A 20,000-nucleotide genomic window follows, 5' to 3' on the forward strand; every position below is an offset into this window, starting at 1 on the left:
GGTCAGGTGGTTTACTTCACCGCCCTGTTCCCGTACATCATCCTCATTGCCCTCCTCATCAACAACGTGCAGCTTCCAGGAGCTTTAACAGGAATCCAGTACTTCATCATCCCTGAGTGGGAGAAACTTCTGTCAGTAGAGGTGAGGAGGGGGAGGTGGAGGCGGAGGAGGAGGAGGAAGAGGAGGAGGAGGGGGAGGTGGTTGTGGATGAGGATGGAGGAGGATGGAGGTGGAGGAGGAGGATGGAGGGGGAGGAGGAGGAGGAAGAGGAGGAGGAGGGGGAGGTGGTTGTGGATGAGGATGGAGGAGGATGGAGGAGGAGGAGGAGGACAGAGAGAAAGGTGGACGAGGAGGAAGAGGAGGTGGAGGAGGAGGAGGAAGATGAAGGGGGAGGAGATGGAGGAGGAGGATGGAGGGGGAGGTGGGGGTAGAAGTGAATGATTTCTGTTTAGTTTAGTTTAGTTTAGTTTAGTTTAGTTTAGTTTAGTTTAGTTTAGTTTAGTTTAGTTTAGTTTAGTTTGAGTCCATCTTCCTGTTCTTGTCATCTATGTTCTTGTGTTTTCTGTGATTTACTTATTTTTCCACATGAACTGGACTAGACTGGACTGAACTGAACTGAACTGAACTGGACTGGACTGGGCTGGACTGACCTGGACTAGACTGGACCAGATGAACCTGTTTACATGTTTGAAGACATGGAGGGCTGGGACAGACCCAGGGGTGTTCATCTGAATGATTGTAATCAGATTACTGCTGTTATCTTTTTTTTTTTTTTTTGAATGAATGAATGAATGAATGAATGTTTATTTCAGTTAAATACAAAACACATACATATTAAAAAAAAACAAACAAACATAAAATTAACACAATTTGTAACTGAAAAAGGAGGAAGCTGAAGCCAGAGGCTTATTTGTGCTTCTCCTATTCCCATCCTTACTCTGAGTTATCTGATCAAACAGATTAGACTGTGTACATAAACAGGTGTTTATTCATCCTCACATTCAGATTATGAAAAGAAAACATGATCTGAACCAGATTAAAGTCACAGATTTTATCCAAATATACCACATAATCTACAGAATCACTGACTGTGTTTTTCTTCTGTTGTTTCAGTTGTTTCATATCATTTCTGTTCCAGCTGCTTCAGTTTAGAGTTTATAGTCTGGAGTTTAGTACATGTTTCAAATTAAACTGTTTAAAGGATTATTACCTCCGCCAAGGAGGTTATTTTTTTGCCAGGGTTTGTTTGTCTGTTTGTCTGTTTGTTTGTTTGTTTGTTTGTTTGTTTGTCTGTTTGTTTGTTTGTTTGTTTGTCTGTTTGTTTGTTTGTCTGTCCGTTAGTGTGCAACATAACTCAAAAAGTTATGGACAGATTTGGATGAAATTTTCAGGGTTTGTTGGAAATGGGATAAGGAAGAAATTATTAAATTTTGGTGGTGATCGGGGGTGGGGGGGCCCACGGGGGGGGCACTGATCAGCCTTGGTGGAGGTCTGCGCTCTCCGAGTGCTTCTAGTTAATAATCTGATAATGAAAGAAATCAAATCTATTGAACATTGGTCTGTGTGTGTGTGTGTGTGTGTGTGTGTGTGCGCGCGCGTGTGTGTGCGCGTGTGTGTGTGTGTGTGTGTAGGTGTGGGTCAACGCTGCTGCTCAGATCTTCAACTCCATTGGCATCGGTTTCGGGTCCCTCTTGGCTATGGCGAGTTACAACTCCTTCAACAACAACGTCCTGAAGTACTGACCTGTCCTTGGGGGGTGGGGTTAGGGGCGGGGACAGTCAGGTCCTCTAACCACTGTGTCCTCTGTCTTCTGTCTGTCCACAGGGACACTCTGACCATCGCCCTCATTAACTCCTTCACCAGTATCTTGGCCGGGTTCGTCATCTTCTCTGCGTTCGGATACATGTCTCATCTGCAGGGCGTCCCCGTCAGCAGCCTGGCCGTGGACGGTGGGATATGAGGGACACGGGGGTCAAGGTTCACCGGGTGGGGGCTTTTAATACAGGGGCCACAGTCAGACCAAATGTGTCCATATGTGACCTGGATCTGATCTGAACAGCACTAATCTGGCCCAGACCACTTTCATATGTGGTCCTAAATCCGACCCGGACCACTTTCATATATGGTCCTAAATCTGACCCGGACCACTTCCATATATGGTCCTAAATCTGACCCAGATCTGCTATTTTCCAATGTGACTTCAGTCTGAACGTCCAGGTCGCATTTATCCGACCTTTACGTCATTGAAATCCAACAAACGTCCCAGTTGTTGGTCCCAAGAGTGTTACTTTTGTAAACACAGAGTGTGTCTGCGTGGTCACTTCCTGTGACCCTAACCCTCTGACCCTCAGTCATATGTTGTGAACGGAAGTGGGGGGCGGAGCTCTTTCTGGACTCCATCCAAACTCAGATCAAAAGTGTTACATTGATGTTTTCATATTTACTTTTTAACCATTAACTCCAAATGTCCTTCATGACTGTCTTCCGTTTCTCCTGGTCTCCTGTGTCCCCCCCGTCTCATGTCTTCATCTCCAGGTCCAGGTCTGGTTTATGTGGTTTACCCACAAGCCTTTGCCAGCTTGCCTCTGCCTCAGCTGTGGGCCGTCATGTTCTTCTTCATGCTGCTTTGTCTGGGTTTGGACAGTGAGGTAAGACCTGAAGAGGACGTCCACCAGTCCACCCACAGTCTGAGACACACACCAGTCCACCCACAGTCTGAGACACACACCAGTCCACCCACAGTCTGAGACACACACCAGTCCACCCACAGACACACATCAGTGAGCAGGTTCATATCCTCCAAATTACTGATTATTGATAGAAAATGGACAGATGCAGATCGACATCATCAATGAACTGATGCTTTAAATGTGTAGAAGAACAACTGGGGCCATAAAACCCCAGTCTCCCCTTTGGAGGACCATAAACCTCCAGTCCCCCAGTCCCCGCTTTGGAGGACCGTAAACTTCCAGTCCCCCTTTGGAGGACCATAAACCTCCACTGTACCAGTGGTTCAATTATAACTTTTATTGACAGAAACATTAATATCATATTGATTATTTTTGCTTTTCCTTCAATAATTTTTTGTTCAAATTAAAAATAACTTATAGTTTTGTTTGAATAATATAAATAAACTCACCCAGACTGCTCTGAGACAATATTTGTCCAAATAAAAATAGTAAATGTCCAATTATGTCCAACTCTGTCAATACAGTTCCTTTTTTTAGTCCAACAAACACATGTTGGTTCCACAGATGAACATGTGACCGATATCAGCCCGTTTCCATTGGACGTCTGAGAACATTAAAGTCCAAACTGTCCAAACTGGTCCAAAACACAAACCTGTGTGTCCACGTGTCTTTTCCAGTCCAGTCCTTGTCCATTGTCCAAACCTAAACTCTTTGTCCAGTCTAGTCACAGATCACCAAGGCAGTAGATTGGTTTGATGTCCGTCCACAAAATGAGTCCAAGGTGCTCCAACCATCAAACATTAACTCCACCTGATACATGTTCTAACCTGAAGAACTAAAAAAACACCCAGGACTGATCCATGACCCCCTGGAAAGACCCCCCCACCCTCCCACAGTTTGACCATCACTGGTCTATGGTACCAGGTCTTTTCCTGTGCCCTAGTGGTGGTCAGTGGTACTGCAGCTGTTTTACTGTTACTGAAGCTTCTACTGTGTTAATACGGACATACTGACGGTGGAACGTGGGAGTAAAATGTGTTTCTTCTTGGTTCCAGTTTGCGATGGTTGAGGTGATGGTGACGAGTCTCACTGACGAGTTTCATCACACAGTGATGAAATATTTCAAGAGGAAGGAGCTGTTTGTTCTGGCGGTTTGTGGATTGGCCTTTCTGCTGGGAATCCCCTGTGTCATGGAGGTAAAAACAAATGCATCCTGTGGTTTAGAGCTTGTAGGAACTGAAACTCCGCCCACATGACCCCCATGACCCCCAAGACCTTTGTCCACCCTGTCCATCGTGTCCAGGTGGGGATCTACGTGTTCCAGCTGATGGACCACTACACCGCCATCGTGTCCATTCTGTTCCTGGCATTCTTTGAGGTCATTGCCATCTGCTGGTGTTATGGTAAAAACAACCAAAACAAACCAGAAGAAAAAAAAGAATCAAATCGAATCAAATCAAAGAATCAAATCAAATCAAAGAATCAAATCAAAACATAACAAAATGACCTGCAATAACTGGACTAAACTGAATCAAATTGAACTGAACTGAACAGAAAACCTTTAATTGAGCTGAACGTCATTAACTATGTTGAACCTTTGATCTGTTCCTTTGACTCATTTGAACAGAAACATGTCGTTAAAAACGTTAGCATTAGTCGAAGGACTTTGAAAACAGTTCGCACACATTTGGTTGGTTTTGTCGTAAGAACTGAACAGATTTGGAACAAATTACCTCTTTTTAGAAGGAACTGGCCATTTGTAAAGGATGAGTTTTATTGCACTATTACAAATTTATTTTCAAAATATTACGACTTTAATCTCATGTAAGTACAACATCATTTTTGGTAAATTATGAGTTTTTTTAAACCATGACTTTATTGTCCTAGTGACAAGTGTTTTTATTTTTCCGACATGGTGCTAATACGTATGGACAGGACACGTTAAAGGACATTGACATAAAACCACATTAACAGGGGGTTCATGGTCTGAGTCAGAACCAGAACCAGAACCAGTGCTTTATTAAAGTGTCGTCCATCAGTGTTTGATTTGATTCTAATGATCGACTTCACTGATCGTGTTTTAACCCTTCATGGTGCGTTCACTGACCGTCCATGTGTCCAGGTGTGACTCGTCTCTCAGGTAACCTCCAGGAGATGACGGGAAGCCCCGCCCACCTCTTCTTCAAACTCTGCTGGATGATCGTCGACCCCCTCCTCATCTCGGTGAGTCACATGACCTCTGACCCCTGACTTCTGACCCCTCCCCCCTGGCGTCGGGGTCTGATGCAGTTTCCTGTTGTGGCAGGTCATCCTGGTCTTCTCCATCATCCAGTTCAGCCCGGCCCGGTACGGGGACTACATCTTCCCCCCCTGGGCCCAGGGCGTGGGCTGGCTCATCGCCATGGCGTCCATCATCTGGATTCCACTGGGGGGCGCTCACACCTTATGGCAGCTGTCAGGTTCCTTCACACAGGTCGGAAGTTCACATATGTGGTCCTTTCATTCATATATATATATATATATATATATATATATATATATATATATATATATATATATATATATATATATATATATATATATATATATGTGTGTGTGTGTGTGTGTGTGTATATATATGAGACCCTTGTTCTACAGTTTTCTCTGTTTTTAATATAATAACCTTTGAATTTCCTCTGAGTTTTAATGAACATCTACATAATCAGTGAATTAAATAGAAATAGAAAATACAGGATTTACACTGGTCTGAATGCATAGTTTAGATTTTTTGGTGAAATCAGATTTTTTTTGTGTGTTGGTTCATATTCCAGAGTAAATGTGACTTCTATCAGTTTTGAGTCTGAACTGAATGTGACCCTGAAGTGACCCACATGCACTAAAGAGGTCCTGATGGAATACAAGACCATGCAGACACACTGTGTTTACAGAAGGAAATATGGAGGACGAAGAGCTGGGACGTTTGTCGCATTTCAATTATGTAAAGGTCGGATAAATGCGACGTGGACGTTCAGACTGAAGTCACATTGGAAAATATCAGATCAGCTCAGTGGTCCGGGTCAGATTTAGGACCACATATGAAAGTGGTCCTGGTCAGATTTAGGATCACATATGAAAGTGGTCCTGGTCAGATTTAGGATCACATATGAAAGTGGTCCTGGTCAGATTTAGGATCACATATGAAAGTGGTCCGGGTCAGATTTAGGACCACATATGAAAGTAGTCCGGGTCAGATTTAGGACCACATATGAAAGTGGTCAGGGTCAGATTTAGGACCACATATGAAAGTGGTCTGGGTCAGATAAGATCCAGGTCACATATGGACACGTTTACCTTCATCTGAACAAAGCCTTGGTCTAAATCTAATAAATGGCGATAAACGACTGAAGAAAAGGACAGAGGCCTCAGGGAAGACCTAGGACACACTGGAAGGACTACATCTCTGGGTCTGGGATCCCCCTAGAGGAGCTGGAGGAGGAGTCTGGGGAGGGGGTTGTAAATGTTAAAATATAGAGAAAAACCAGGAGATTAGAGTCAAATTTTAACTACAGTTCAGACTGAATTTAAGATCAAAAGAATTAAAGATATTGTCAGTGTTTCATTCAAAAGTACATGCTCTTTTTATGCCTAAAAAGTCATAAAAGTTTGAAATATTTCTGATTTGAAAAATTTATTCTAATACGATTTGTAGTTTACTGTTGAAACACTGTCAACTTCTACAGCACTGATTCACCAGTAAAACCCATGAAATTTGACTTTTAAAATTTCTGTTCTGATGTAATAAACTTTAGTTTTGTGAACAATTAATCAAACATCAGTAAATTAAATATGGCAAAAAAGTATAACCTATAATATTCTAATAAATGCTGATAAATCACTTATGCAGGTTAAATCTCTTTAATGGAGGTAAAATGAAAACACTGAGCATAAAAACTTCTTCTGTGCATTTACTTTTATATAATAATTGAAAAAACAGACTTTAGTTTAGAGTCAAAATAATATTTTCTTTATTAATTAAACAAAATATTAGAGGAAAAAGATTTTAAAAATGTGGAGGCTTGGATGACAGACAGTTATTGGGTGGTTTTATTTCATTTGTCCTGTTGAGTTCATGTGGTAGAAAAAACAAACAAACAGAAATGATCCTTAAATGAAAACAAATGTAAAACAAAGCAGGTTTTCCAGATTCACATTTGACACTGATGACTGAACCCCCCCCCCCAAAAAAAAAACAAAACAGAGTTGAAATGTCAGAAAAAAAGTCGTAGAAAAGAGAGAAGGTTGTGGATGTTTAAAGGTTAACGTGACCTCTGACCCCTGATCCCCCTGAACCCACGTAGAACCTGGACACATCCTTGAACAGAAGCAGTGACTTTAGACCTAGACCAGAGGATCAGGACGGACCCAGGTCAATCCAGAACGGACCAACAGCTCCATCTAGTGGTTGGACCATCAAAGGGATGTAAACATAAAAGAAAACCAGTTCGGTCAACTTTAAACCAGTTTGATCAACTTAAAACTAGTTTGACTGATTTAAACCAGTTTGATCAACTTTAAACCAGTTTGGCTGATTTAAACCAGTTTGTTCTGAAGGTCATGAGCCAATTTACATTTACCATAAAAATCCAATAACTGTGAAGAATCAGATCATGATGCATTCACTGTCACCTCAGAAATAGGATAATCCATAAACTGTGGTTCAGTTGTTTCAGTCCATTGTCGGATTTATTTCAGTTCGTTCGTACGTAGTGACATAGAATCCAACTTTCAGTTTTTGTCTTGAACTCCTGCTGTTTAATTCTGTTCATTATTTTACTCAGTTCAACTCTGATAATTCCACAGATCAGATAATGATCAGATTTTTATTTTTATGTAAACAGGGTCAGTGTTTATTCACCCTCACATTCAGATTATGAAGAGAAACACATCCAATAATAATCCAAGTTTTTCAGAAAATTGGTAGAAAAGGTCATTTTTTAAATTTTTAAATGTTATTTCAGTGTAAAAATCGACTTTTCCAGGTGTTTTTGTGTCTGTAGTTTATAGTTTTTTGTTTGTTTGAATTTAATTGAGTTTGTTCATTAAAATTAACTCAAAATCAACAAAAATGTGTTTCAGCTTCAGTTTTATTTCCAATGTCAGAGGAAAATCCTGAGTTATGAAGTGGATGTGAGGAGAAGAAAGGTCCTGATGGTGGTCTGAGTCAGACCTTAGACCTGGACAAGACCTGGTCTCCTCAGTCCTGTTAAACTGGTCTTAACTAGCCCTAACTGGTCTTTTCCAGTCCTAACCGGTCCAAACTGGTCTCTTCTGGTCCTAACTGGTCTTATCTGGTCCTTTTCCAGAGGCTGAGGCAGTCCATTAGACCACTGGCGGTGGATGATGTGTCCAAGGCGCCGTACCATGAGGGCAGAGGGAAGTTCCCGATGGTCACTGTCATCAGCTCGTCTGTCCACCTCCAGGACAAACCCCCTCTTCAGACCAACTTCTGACCCGTGGACTGGGTCCTGCTGGACCAGGTCCTCCTGTTTGTACTGGTGTTCTTTGTGGCAGCGGACTCTGACGTCGGACCGTGTTCATATCTGCCATGCAGATGTTTGTCTGTGATTTCACTCCCTGATGTACATCTAATGTTGTTCCATTTCTGTCCTGGTCTCATGACCTTTGAACCCCCATCCCCCTCCCCTTGTGGTGTTTGCTTTGCGAGTGGCGCCATCTGTTGGCCGTGTGTGTTGTTACATTTTAGCTAATAAAGAGACAAACTGATGCTACTATTGAACATTCACAGTAGATTTATTGAGTGTTTCTGGATCTGACTGATGAGGACGACAGATGCCGACGCCAACAGACGCCGACATCAACAGACGTTGACGCCAACAGACGCTGACACCAACAGACACATGCAACGCTAACATCCAAGGAAAACCACAACAACCCCACAAAGGCGCCAGGGTGGGGCGATATTCGTCAGAGAAGACGAACCGGTTCACACGAAGGCGAGGGGTTGATTTATTCATGTTCCAGGGTTCACACGTGAACTGAGGTCAGATGGATGAATCCAAAATGGCCGACCTAGTGTCGACGCTAACGAGGGCGTGTGTTAAGACTCGGTTAGTGTTTAACAGTTTAAACATCCGTCTATTTAAGCGTTAAAACATTTATAGAAAATTTAAAGGGGCGTCATCTCAGAAACAGTATGAGTTGTTCTGTTGAATTCATGTAGATATGAAACATGACCTAAAAAAAAGAACAAAAACAACCAAACAGAGCATGTGCAACAGCGGCCTGTTCCCTGTGTTGTGGATGTGACCACATGGGGGCAGTAGCTCCTCCCCCTCCGCTACTTCTACTGACTATTTGAAGTCAGCTCAGTTCGACGCTATTGCCGCCGCATTCAGTAGTTTAGCTGTAGTGGTTTCAAACATCCACGGCTTTGGCTCCGCCTCCGTCATACGTCTGTCCACCTGATAGTTGATTTGTTGTATTTCCTTCCTCGTCCAGCAGAGGTCACTGAGGAGTCACCGTGGCTGCCGTCCGTCCATCTGTTCCATCGGCCTTCGCTGCTATGAAACCTGCTCCACCGGCCTCATCTGCACGTCTCCGATCTACGGCGGCGACATGACCATGACAACAGATCAATAAACAAAAGATCATTAAACAAACAGCAGATCAATAAATAGTCTGTAGGTTCTGTCAGTGTGTTCTGTTCTTCTGGGTCTGTAGGTTCTGTTCATCTGTTCTATAAAGGTTCCGTATGAACCACATCTACCTGGACATGTGGAGGAGCACTGAGGACGAAGGTCACTGCACTGGCGATGTCCTCAGCCTTCAGACACTGGACACACAACACAAGCATTAACACAGACCTTACCTGTTCTACATTACATATTCTATATTATCTGTTCTATAGTCTATATTCTCTGTTCTATATTCTATATTTGTTCTATATTCTATCTGTTCTACATATTCTATATTATCTGTTCTATATTCTCTGTTCTCTGTTCTATATTCTATTATCTGTTCTATATTCTATATTCTCTGTTCTATATTCTATATTATCTGTTCTATATTCTATATTATCTGTTCTATATTCTCTGTTCTATATTCTAAATTATCTGTTCTATATTCTATATTCTCTGTTCTATATTCTCTGTTCTATATTCTATATTATCTGTTCTATATTCTATACTCTCTGTTCTATATTCTATATAATACGATCTGTGTGTGTCCCTCTCTATAACAGTGTGTAAATAAAGCCCAGACTGACCTTCATACTCTCATAAACAGCTGCTGCTTTCTCTGGGTCACTGTTGTGATGCCTGAAGGCGAACTCTGTCTCCACTATTCCAGGAGATATACACTGAACACACACACACACACACACACACCCACACACACACACATAGAGGTTCAATTAAATATACACAAACACACAGAAAACACACAAATGACTGCTGGGGGAGGGGCTACATCAGAAGAGATGGGTCTATATCAGATGAGGAGGGTCTACATTGGAGGGGGAGGCTCTACATCAGAGGAGGAGGGGCTACATCAGAGGAGGGGGTGGGTCTACATTGGAGGAGGCGGGTCTCCATCAAAGGAGGGGGTGGGTCTACAATCTAAGGAGGCGGGTCTACATCAGAGGGGGTGGGTCTGCATTGGAGGAGGCGGGTCTACATCAGCGGAGGGGGAGGGTCTACATCGGAGGAGGTGGAGGGTCTACATCGGAGGAGGGGGAGGGTCTACATCAGAGATGGGGGAGGGTCTACATCAGAGGAGGGGGTGGGTCTACAATCTAAGGAGGCGGGTCTACATCAGAGGGGGTGGGTCTGCATTGGAGGAGGAGGGTCTACATCAGAGGAGGTGGAGGGTCTACATCGGAGGAGGGGGAGGGTCTACATCAGAGATGGGGGAGGGTCTACATCAGAGGAGGGGGAGGGTCTATATCAGGGCCCCCGTGCTGATTGGTTACCGTGGCTCTGATGTGGGTGTTGGCCTCTCGTAGTTCCTGTCGTATGCCTTCGGTCAGCGCCGTCACAGCATATTTGGTGGCGCAGTAGAAATGTTCATCAGCACTGGGAACGACCCGGTGTCCACCCATACTGGAACCAACACACACACACACAGGTTTACAAGCACATCTGCTGGATGAAGTCTGTATGTGAACTGTGAATATTAGTTCAACACCATCAGATTCATGTCAGCGCTGGTGTTTGTCCACATTAACCCTTTAAAAACTAAAACAGACCACCATTTATTACCTCCGCCAAGGAGGTTATATTTTTGCAGCGTTGGTTTGTTTGTCTGTCTATCTGTGTGCAAGATAACTCAAAAAGTTACAGACGGATTTGGATGAAAATTTCAGGAAATGTTGATACTGGCACAAGGAACGAATGATTACATTTTGGTGGTGATTGGGGGGGGGGGGGGGGGGGGGGGGCACTGATCTGCCTTGGTGGAGGTCTGCGCTCTCCGAGTGCTTTTCTAGTTTATGTTGGTTTTACAATAAAAGTCTCAGTACATGTCTTTTGAACCAATTATTTTGCACCTTTTTTTCCCAGGAAGAACTTAACAATATCTGTCTATTAATTAACATTATTATTATATGTAATAAAAGATTAAAACAGTGTTTTATAATAATTAAAAAACTGACTTGAATTTTTATCACATTTATATAAAAAACTGTAAATGTTGATAATGAAACTTCATGAGATTCTAGACATAAACTATTCCTGTATTTTTACATGTGTTGATCCATTGTAGTTGTTCTAGATCAGTGTGTGTCCATGTTCTTCTTGTTCTTTTTGGTTCTTTGGTGTCATTTGGATCCTCTTTGTAGTCTGTTCACTTTGTGTCTAGTTATAGACAGAGCCCCTCATTTCACTGACAAAAAACATCCATCATCTGATTCAAATACACACACTGGATCTGTCTATGCCCTGGAGAGATCTGACTATAGATTTACACAAATATACAAATATACAGACATTTACAGATTATTTACACATATATACAAATATTCACACAATTACAGAACATTTACAGACACAATACAACTATTAATTAACTATATAAAGCACAAAAGTACAGAGAAGAAGAGTACTATCACTATTATATACTATTATTTACTAAATTCACCACTAAAACACTGATAAAAGTCATAAAAATCTTCCATGTCTCTCACCAACTGCACTCTGCTGCTCTCTGCTCCGCCCACTTCCACCCCGCCCCCTCAGCCAATGCAGACCTCTACCCTAATGTGTTCTAGACCAATAGAAAGAACCCGACCTCAGATCAAAGAGGACGGTGAGGAGGAGACCTGGACCGTGGACTCTATCTGGACTGGTCTGGTCCTCGTGTCCTTGGAGGACATGGGGGACAGAGGATATTCGGGACATGGAGGACATGGAAGATATGGGGGATAAGGAGGATATGGAGGACATGGGGGACACAGAGGACATGGAAGATATGGGGGATAAGGAGGATATGGAGGACATGGGGGACAGATGCGAGCTAACCTGTTAATATTGATGATGTGTCCATCGTCCACGTTCCTCTCCTTCATAGATTTGTACGCCTCCCGGGTGCAGATGGACAAGGCCAGGACGTTCACCTGAGCGACAACACCCGGGTCATTAAAACAGGATCTACAGGATGGATCAGAACCACCAGAACCAGAATACTTTATTCATCCTAGGGGGTATTATGGGATGTTCCAGTCGCTCCATTCAAGTAGAATAAAAAGTAAGAGGACAGAAATGATCATTACAACAGAAAAAGAAAAGACCCCCCCCCCAGTGGTCAGACTCTGGCCTGATCCGACCTCTGAATAAACCCTATGTGTGTTCTGTCAGAGCTCCACCCACATCCATCATGTTCCTCCATCCGTCCGTCCTCCCGCTCAGCAGAGGCTCGTTGTGGGCGAGGCCGGCGTTGTTGATGCACACATCCACGCCCTTATGCAGCGTCTTGATGGCAGAGAACATGGACAGGATCTCCTCCTCGTTGGACAGGTCACATTTATACGGGATAAGCGTCCCGCTGAACCCGGCGCTCTGACACTCAGCCGCCAGCTTCTGCAAAACACAAACAAGGCACGGACTCAGAGAAAAACCAGTGAATATTAACCCTTAGCGGTCTGAGCCTATTTTGGCTGTTTTTCAGTACTTTTGGTTTTGCGTTTATATACTATATAAACAAATGTTTGCTATACCCATGTTTGGTATCTTTTTTTCAGCACAACTTCATCTATCTCATCTGTCTATTATTTTTTTCACTTTAACCATTTAGATCAACACAAAAGGACAAAAACACACAAAAAATAGAAAATCCAATTTGAAAAATGTATATAATTCATTGCATAAATAACACAAAGATGCTTAACAAACCTTTTCGAAGACTTTAAAAGTGAATATTGGTTCCAGATATTAGGCATTGAAAATTAAAATTGTAATAAATTAAAACTATAATAGATATGGTCAGAAATATAGCGTCCCACCCCCCACACCTCATTTTCATACTTTTATTCATGTTTGTTTGCTCTGAGTTCAAACCGTCGTATCTCTGGTCATATCTCGGCCATGACTGTGGACTCCTAAGGGTTAAGACTGCTGAGGTATCAGAGGTCCTTCATAAACACTGAATATCCATAATCTGCACTAGGGGGTAGGGGTGGGGGTGTTCAACTCAACTGTCATTATTAACCCTTTAAATGACATGTTTGGAACCAAAACAAACCAGAGTACTTCATGCAAAAAACAGTTTTTTTCAATATTCTACATATAAATTGGATTAGTTTTATTTGCTCTCCTGTCATGTGTCAGTGATTAACACCAACACTGGTCCTTCTTCTTCTTCTTCTTTTTGGTTCTAGGTCAAAAGTTAAATGTGTGTATTTTGTACTCATTGGTAGAAGGGTGTTAGTGTATTTATTATGGGATGGTTTTAGTGAAAAGGATCGAACAACAAGAGGATCTAAAGTTATGTACCATGAAAGAATCCAGAAGACAACACATGAAGGTTCTGACACGTTCTGGTTCTATGACAACAGCCCACAGTCACACATGAAGAACCAACCCCAGGGTTTTAATCTCAGAAACAGGAACAGTGTCCTCGACTCCTGAAAACATCTGATCATGCATCAAATCTCCCTGAGACCTGGACAATACAGTTTCATAAACAGTTTCATAAAAGCAGAACACAGTGGACGAGTGTATCCAGAAGGAGGCGCTAATGAACCCTGGAGAACCCCAACATGTACGAGGACAGTGAACGCACCACAGAACCGGCACTGTTCATACAGGTTCTGTTCAGACGGCAGGAACATGTGGTATCAACTCTGTCTGAAGTATGACACTTCAGCTGTGGAAACATTAAACCGCTGTGAGTGAAACACATGTGGATGCTGAGGTCGGATGGTGGATCATGGTCTTCATCCATTAGGCTCAGGGTGAAGATCTGATCTGTGGTCTGTTAGTGTGTGGTGGATTAAGCCTCCTCCTCTGGTAGAAATATTACAAACCACCAAAGAGATGCATGGGGAAGGAGCATTTCAGACTGAGGAGACAGCCCACGGTCCAGACAGAGGGATAATAGACCGGGAGGGAGGAGGGGGTGGACCGGCTGTGGTCCGGTTCCAACAGGAAGTGTCAGTGACCGGTACCACTGTGGCCTCATGCTGGACCCGCCTTCACAACGACTGTTCCACAGATAAACCAGTGATGATGTACACACACACACACACACACACTTTTTTATGTTTGTGTAAATCTGTGAACCTCTTGTCCAGTCGTGGACAGTAAACCCATGTGTGGGTCTGAGGAGGTTCACTGTAGCAGTAGGGCTGTGTATCAGCAAGAATCTGGTGATACGATACAAATCACAATACTAGGATCACGATACAACATATCACGATATATCATGTTACTGTTAAAAAGGCAATTTTTTGTTTCTTTCTTTTTTTTTAAATGATTATTTCCTTGAAGAACTGAATTACACCAGAAATATATACAAATCCTAAACACATTTTTATTTGATCACAACAGGAGCTAATGCTATATCACACAATGTTCCTGTGTTCAAACTTAAATTATGTTTTACAGACATTACAGTTTCAGATCCTGTTCAAATGTTCGTATTCTATTAGTTCAGAACAAACATCATAACATTATTTTTGTACAATCCCAACAAAGGAACTAACATTATTTAATAAAGAGTGTTAAATAAATAAAATAAAAATAAAATATAAACAATAAAGAAAAATAATAATGAACCTCCACAATATCTGTATTTGAATAAATACAGGGTGTCCCATAAGTCTCCATACAAAGGAGACATAATACATATGGTTCTAACATGTATTTCTTTATATTTCTTCTTTATAGTTCTTCAGGAGTGGAGAACACGCATTGAAATGTGTTCCCGACAAAATGGCAGTCATATAGAGCATATTATATAAATAAAAATGGTTTATGTCAAGAAACGTTTATTTTTCCTATGTATGGAGACTTATGGGACACCCTGTACTTAAAAATATCGATACAGTACTTCTTAATATTGATACTGTATTGTGAAATGAAATATCACGATATATTGCAGAACCGATATTTTCTTACATCCCTATTTAGCAGATCCCAGATCAGTCCACATTCTCCTACTCAGATGATCCTTTAGTTCAATGTATGTCTGAGGGTCTATACAGACTGAACCCATGTGGTTTGGACTATATTACCTTCAGAACCCTTTGGAACGTTAGTCCAACTATGGGTCCAAATACGGACATCAGGTATGAAAGGGTTAAAATGAATTATTTTTTGTTATATAAGACATAATATATAAAGTGTACGTCTCTGAAATCCAAACCACATTCAAACCATCACCATCAGCCCCGAACACAAAGACATTCAGGAGACAAATGACACAGTAACAGCCCATAAATCCTTATCCGGACGCGTGTTCAGTCTCACATGTATGTGCTTAGATTCATGTCCCATGAGCCTCCAGGGGGTGTTACATAACCTCCACAGTGCAGGGGACAGCAGCGTCCCACAGCGCCGTCATCAATCATTCACCCACTCACTCATGTGGAACTGGTGTAAAAGGACCAGCAACTGGTAACTGAAGGGGAAATAGACACAAATAAAGATGCCAAAGCGCCCACAGCACATGACTGTAAGTGCTGAAGTGGATCGATAACGCCAGGCGGACACCAGGCGGACGCTGCCAGCGCCGACGAATTAGATTTGTCTCAGGTCAACTCAGGAAGTCTCACACATAAAACACAGACTGGATGATTGGATACCCAGCCTCGTCTTATTCAGGAAAACATGAGTAGGCGGCAAATGGTCGAAAGATGTAAGGGTGTCATAAAGCATTCAGTAGGCCACGCCCCCTCTGTCCTCCTGCCCCGCCTCTTAAGTACCTGAGACTCAGCAAACACTTGAGTCTGTCATGAAGCATTTTCATCCTCATTACAGAGACTGGTGACCAGAGATCAATTGGGGGGGGGGGGGGGGGGGTGAGGAGGAAAGGAGGGAGGGAGGGAGGGAGGGAGATAGAGAGGGAGGGAGGGAAGGAGGGAGGGAGGGAGAGAGGGAGGAGGGAAGGGAGATGAGGAGGAAAGGAGGGAGGAGAGAGGGAGGAGGAAAGAAGGGAGGGAGATGAGGAGGGAAAGAGGAAGGGAGGAAGGAGAGAGGGAGGAGGGAAGAGGAGGGGGGAGTCATTGGCATCAGAAGATGAAACAGAAGGAGAACATGAAAAAAACCAAACCTTCTGCAGACAAAAGAGCACACACAAACCTATTTAAAGTATTTACTGAGGACTCAGGTTAGTTTTATTCATCCGTTTGTGCACTTTAACCTAAACTGATGTTCAGCCTCTAAAACCACAGAACAGCATCTGAAGGCAATGAAAAGACTCAACAGCAGCTAATAGAATACAGTATTTTACAGACAAAGACTAAGTGAATGATAGATCCCACAAAATACCATAAATGAAAACAACTGGTAAACAATGCAAACACAGGAGAACCTGCGGAACGTACGCAGACCCACCGGTACCGGGTCAGTATTTAACCACGCCTCTGTAACAGGACATAAAAATAGACGCTTCAGGTTTAGCGTGAGCACAACCTGCTGGGCCAGGGGTCAAAGGTCACAGGAGGCCGTATAATAGGATTACAGCAGCGTGGAGGCAGAGTGTATGTGTGTGTGTGAGTGTTTTTATCTGTTCTAACGGGTCTAAAGGTTGGACTGGGGTTCGTCTAATCAAGATCAGCAGATAAGGACAACAATCACACACACCAGTAAACACACACACCGAAGCAATGAGTAATCTGAACGCACCACGGGCGGGGCTCTGCACTGCATTCAGGCATTACTGAAAACCAGAACATGCAGCATTCTGAGGTGGAATACGTCACCACATACCTTTAATAAAATTGAAGGAATAAGCAGCTACAAGTCACATGTTCCACCTGCTCCTGTGTTTTTCAGATTCTATACAGAGACAAAGAAAACAGGAGTGTTTCCTCTAAGCCCTGCCCATTAATCTGAACATTTAATAATAAACAAAAAAAACAATGATGTGTAAAGGGTTTATATTGATATTTGTAAAGATGTTCATATCTGAGGTTTACATTAAAGCAGTGTCTGACTTTGATCCCAGATGTTTGTTCACATGTCTCCAACCCTAGTGCTACCCTGACCCTGTAACACTAACCCTAACCCCTAACCCTGACCCTAACCCCAGTCCTATCCTCATTCTCTATACTCCATTCGTCTGTCTGTGCTTCTGACTGCTCCTGAATCACTTTGTAGATGACTCCATCATAAACACTGTCCGTTTGTTTACAGAACAAACCCAAACGTCACTCGGGCCTTTTCGTAAATGTTGTGGCCCAGTGCATTGTGGGAATGTGAGTTCTATGCAGCCTCACTTTGTATGTTGGTGACTGTTGAACCTAAATGTGTCCTTTAGCTCCGTCCACTGACTAGACTCATTCTATAAAACCACCCTGGTGGACTGGACAGGTTTAAGGTGGACCCATCTGGACCAGTTCTACCTGAATCTGTTAGAACCCCCTTTGCAGAACCCTTCAGCTGTGAAGTGGAAACGCTGACCCCCACCCAATGCTGACGCTGACTCTATGAACTCCATCTAACACTCATTCCAGAATCCTGTGGCTCTCGTTAGCGTGCTAATCAGCTGGTGTTGTAATATCACTGTGGACCTGAGGGGGCGCTGTGGGTCTGTGTGATTGATAAACTAAACTACTGGATTATTCATATGAAGTTTATCAGAGGACATGCCCACCACATCCTCATGGTGGAACTGCCCCCTCCTTTGGATAATTACAGTTCATTAGTGAATCATCATTAACTCTTTAAATGACACACAGCTCAGGTTAACGACTGACAGCTGTCAGTGCTGAAGCATATGGTTCGGTGTGTTGAATATGAGTGAAAAGGCCTTTTCTAACCCTCAGAGGGTGAACACACCCTCAGAGGGTGAACACACCCCCAGGTGTTGAGTAACAGACTGGAACAACCAGTGTGGTGGGATCGGACTGTTCCACTGCACCGTAAAAACAGACACAAGTGAATGTTCATGTGGAAAAGCACATTCCAAAGCAGCGATAAAAGGATGGAAAGATCATTTCTGTCATTAAGTGTTTGATATTTTCTGTGGATCAATAACTGATAAATCCTCCTGTTTATTTGTTTGTGGTTTAAACCCCATGAAGTGACTTTGATACTGATATGAATCACATGATTCCTCCATCATTAGTCCTGTACATATTGTACATGTTGGTGCTCCAATTGTGGTCTTAATATGTATGTTTGGGGGTGGTGGTGGTATTTAAAGATATATTATATATATATATATATATATATATATATATATATATATATATATATATATATATATATATATATATATACAGTCAAAAGGTTCTCAGACAAATGTAATACAGAGTTTATCAAAATAATAACATTATTTTCCTCCATAAGAGTCTAAACATTCTGGAAACTGTTTCCACAAATAAATATTTTGATAATGTCCTGCTCCCTTTTATTATTATTATTATTATTATTATTATTATTATTATTATTATTTTTCCCCTGGGGTTACTAAAATATTCTGACACTGGTTCATATGTGATGTACCTGACACTGGACTCTGAACCACATGGGTCCAGGTCTGAGGAAAACCCCTAATGCTCATACATATACAGGTGTGATCTGGCTCTTGATGTAACAATAGCCCAGTTTTCATTATTTCCCATCAGCACCCCCCCCCCATGTTTTAAATAATAACCTCAGTGAACTCAGGTTGTGTTTATGTGGAGTCCTAATGAATCTGCGCTCAGTGGTGCATTCAGGTACATGTGCAGACCTGCTGCCTTCTGTAACATATTTCTGTCTCATATAGGCACACATAGCAGGATGGAACAGGACCAGCCCCACCTCTGAGCCCTGCCTCCGACCACAGCCAACGTTGATGCTGCTAAACCTTATACATTGAAACATGATAAGACCAGAATGGATGGCGCAGCGGACGGCACAGCCGTGGCGCCAGTAAACCAGCCAATAGGGGTCAGCGAGCTGTCGGAGCCATCACAGCAGACCTACATGAGGTCCAGCAGAAATATTTAACCCTTACATATTAAACCACTCCTCAAAGCTAACGTTTAACCCCTAAAATAACGCCCCCCCCCCCCCCCCCCCCCCCCCCAAGATTGATGATGATCCAGTCACCATTTTATATTAAAGACATTAAAGTTTGTACGAGAAAAACAGAAAAAGATCAGATTATTAGATTCTCCAGAATTAAGTCTGTGAGTTTATTTTACAGTGTTAATGAACAACAAAAGATAATTAGTGACAGAATCAGCTAGATAGTAATGGAAGCTGACCTGACTTCCTGTTTGGTGTCATGAGGTCACATGACCGGCTCATTCCATCATTAACCTGAAGTAGTTCAGGTTGTATTTTATCCACATACTAAAATAAAAGAAAATGTTATAAACTAGAGGTTTTTCCCTTTAACTGAGGTGTCATTGGTTCATTTAGTCCAAGTGGTTCTTCAGTTCGAAGCTTTAGAACTTAGAAAATGAGAGAAAATTAATGAACACTAATTATGTGAAGGAACAGGTTAAGGAGTGAAGATGAAAGTGAAACAGGCTGATGTTCTTTAACGTGTTGATGTCGTTCACGGAGGTTAAATCCAGCTGGTTTTCTGTTTTTACTGAGGAAACCCAAAGTAATGCATTCAGTTTGAGCCGTTGGACAGTTAATGTAAAGTTTTAAGTCA

At 42.3% G+C, this 20,000-nt stretch overlaps 2 protein-coding genes across 2 annotated transcripts in view; one reads left to right on the forward strand and one right to left on the reverse strand.

Moving 5' to 3' along the window:
• LOC115432609 (sodium- and chloride-dependent GABA transporter 1) overlaps positions 1-8,281 on the forward strand; it is a 22,185-nt gene extending 13,904 nt beyond the window's left edge. The window contains exons 6-14 of the mRNA XM_030153516.1: positions 7-141; positions 1,632-1,735; positions 1,825-1,949; positions 2,536-2,648; positions 3,746-3,886; positions 3,994-4,093; positions 4,813-4,913; positions 4,996-5,163; positions 8,033-8,281. Coding sequence (XP_030009376.1) covers positions 7-141; positions 1,632-1,735; positions 1,825-1,949; positions 2,536-2,648; positions 3,746-3,886; positions 3,994-4,093; positions 4,813-4,913; positions 4,996-5,163; positions 8,033-8,179 — 1,134 coding nt within the window. The 3' untranslated portion in view covers positions 8,180-8,281. The remainder of the gene's footprint in view (positions 1-6; positions 142-1,631; positions 1,736-1,824; positions 1,950-2,535; positions 2,649-3,745; positions 3,887-3,993; positions 4,094-4,812; positions 4,914-4,995; positions 5,164-8,032) is intronic.
• A 180-nt stretch (positions 8,282-8,461) lies between these two features.
• The window catches only part of dhrs11a (dehydrogenase/reductase 11a), a 21,938-nt gene continuing 10,399 nt past the window's right edge, over positions 8,462-20,000 (reverse strand). The window contains exons 2-7 of the mRNA XM_030154001.1: positions 12,554-12,763; positions 12,206-12,300; positions 10,660-10,789; positions 9,955-10,047; positions 9,457-9,522; positions 8,462-9,292 (exon numbers count right to left, since the gene is read on the reverse strand). Of these exons, the coding sequence (XP_030009861.1) occupies positions 9,251-9,292; positions 9,457-9,522; positions 9,955-10,047; positions 10,660-10,789; positions 12,206-12,300; positions 12,554-12,763 (636 nt within the window). The 3' untranslated portion in view covers positions 8,462-9,250. The remainder of the gene's footprint in view (positions 9,293-9,456; positions 9,523-9,954; positions 10,048-10,659; positions 10,790-12,205; positions 12,301-12,553; positions 12,764-20,000) is intronic.

Source organism: Sphaeramia orbicularis, chromosome 14 (genome assembly GCF_902148855.1).
Source record: "Sphaeramia orbicularis chromosome 14, fSphaOr1.1, whole genome shotgun sequence".
Classification (NCBI taxonomy): Eukaryota; Metazoa; Chordata; class Actinopteri; order Kurtiformes; family Apogonidae; genus Sphaeramia; species Sphaeramia orbicularis.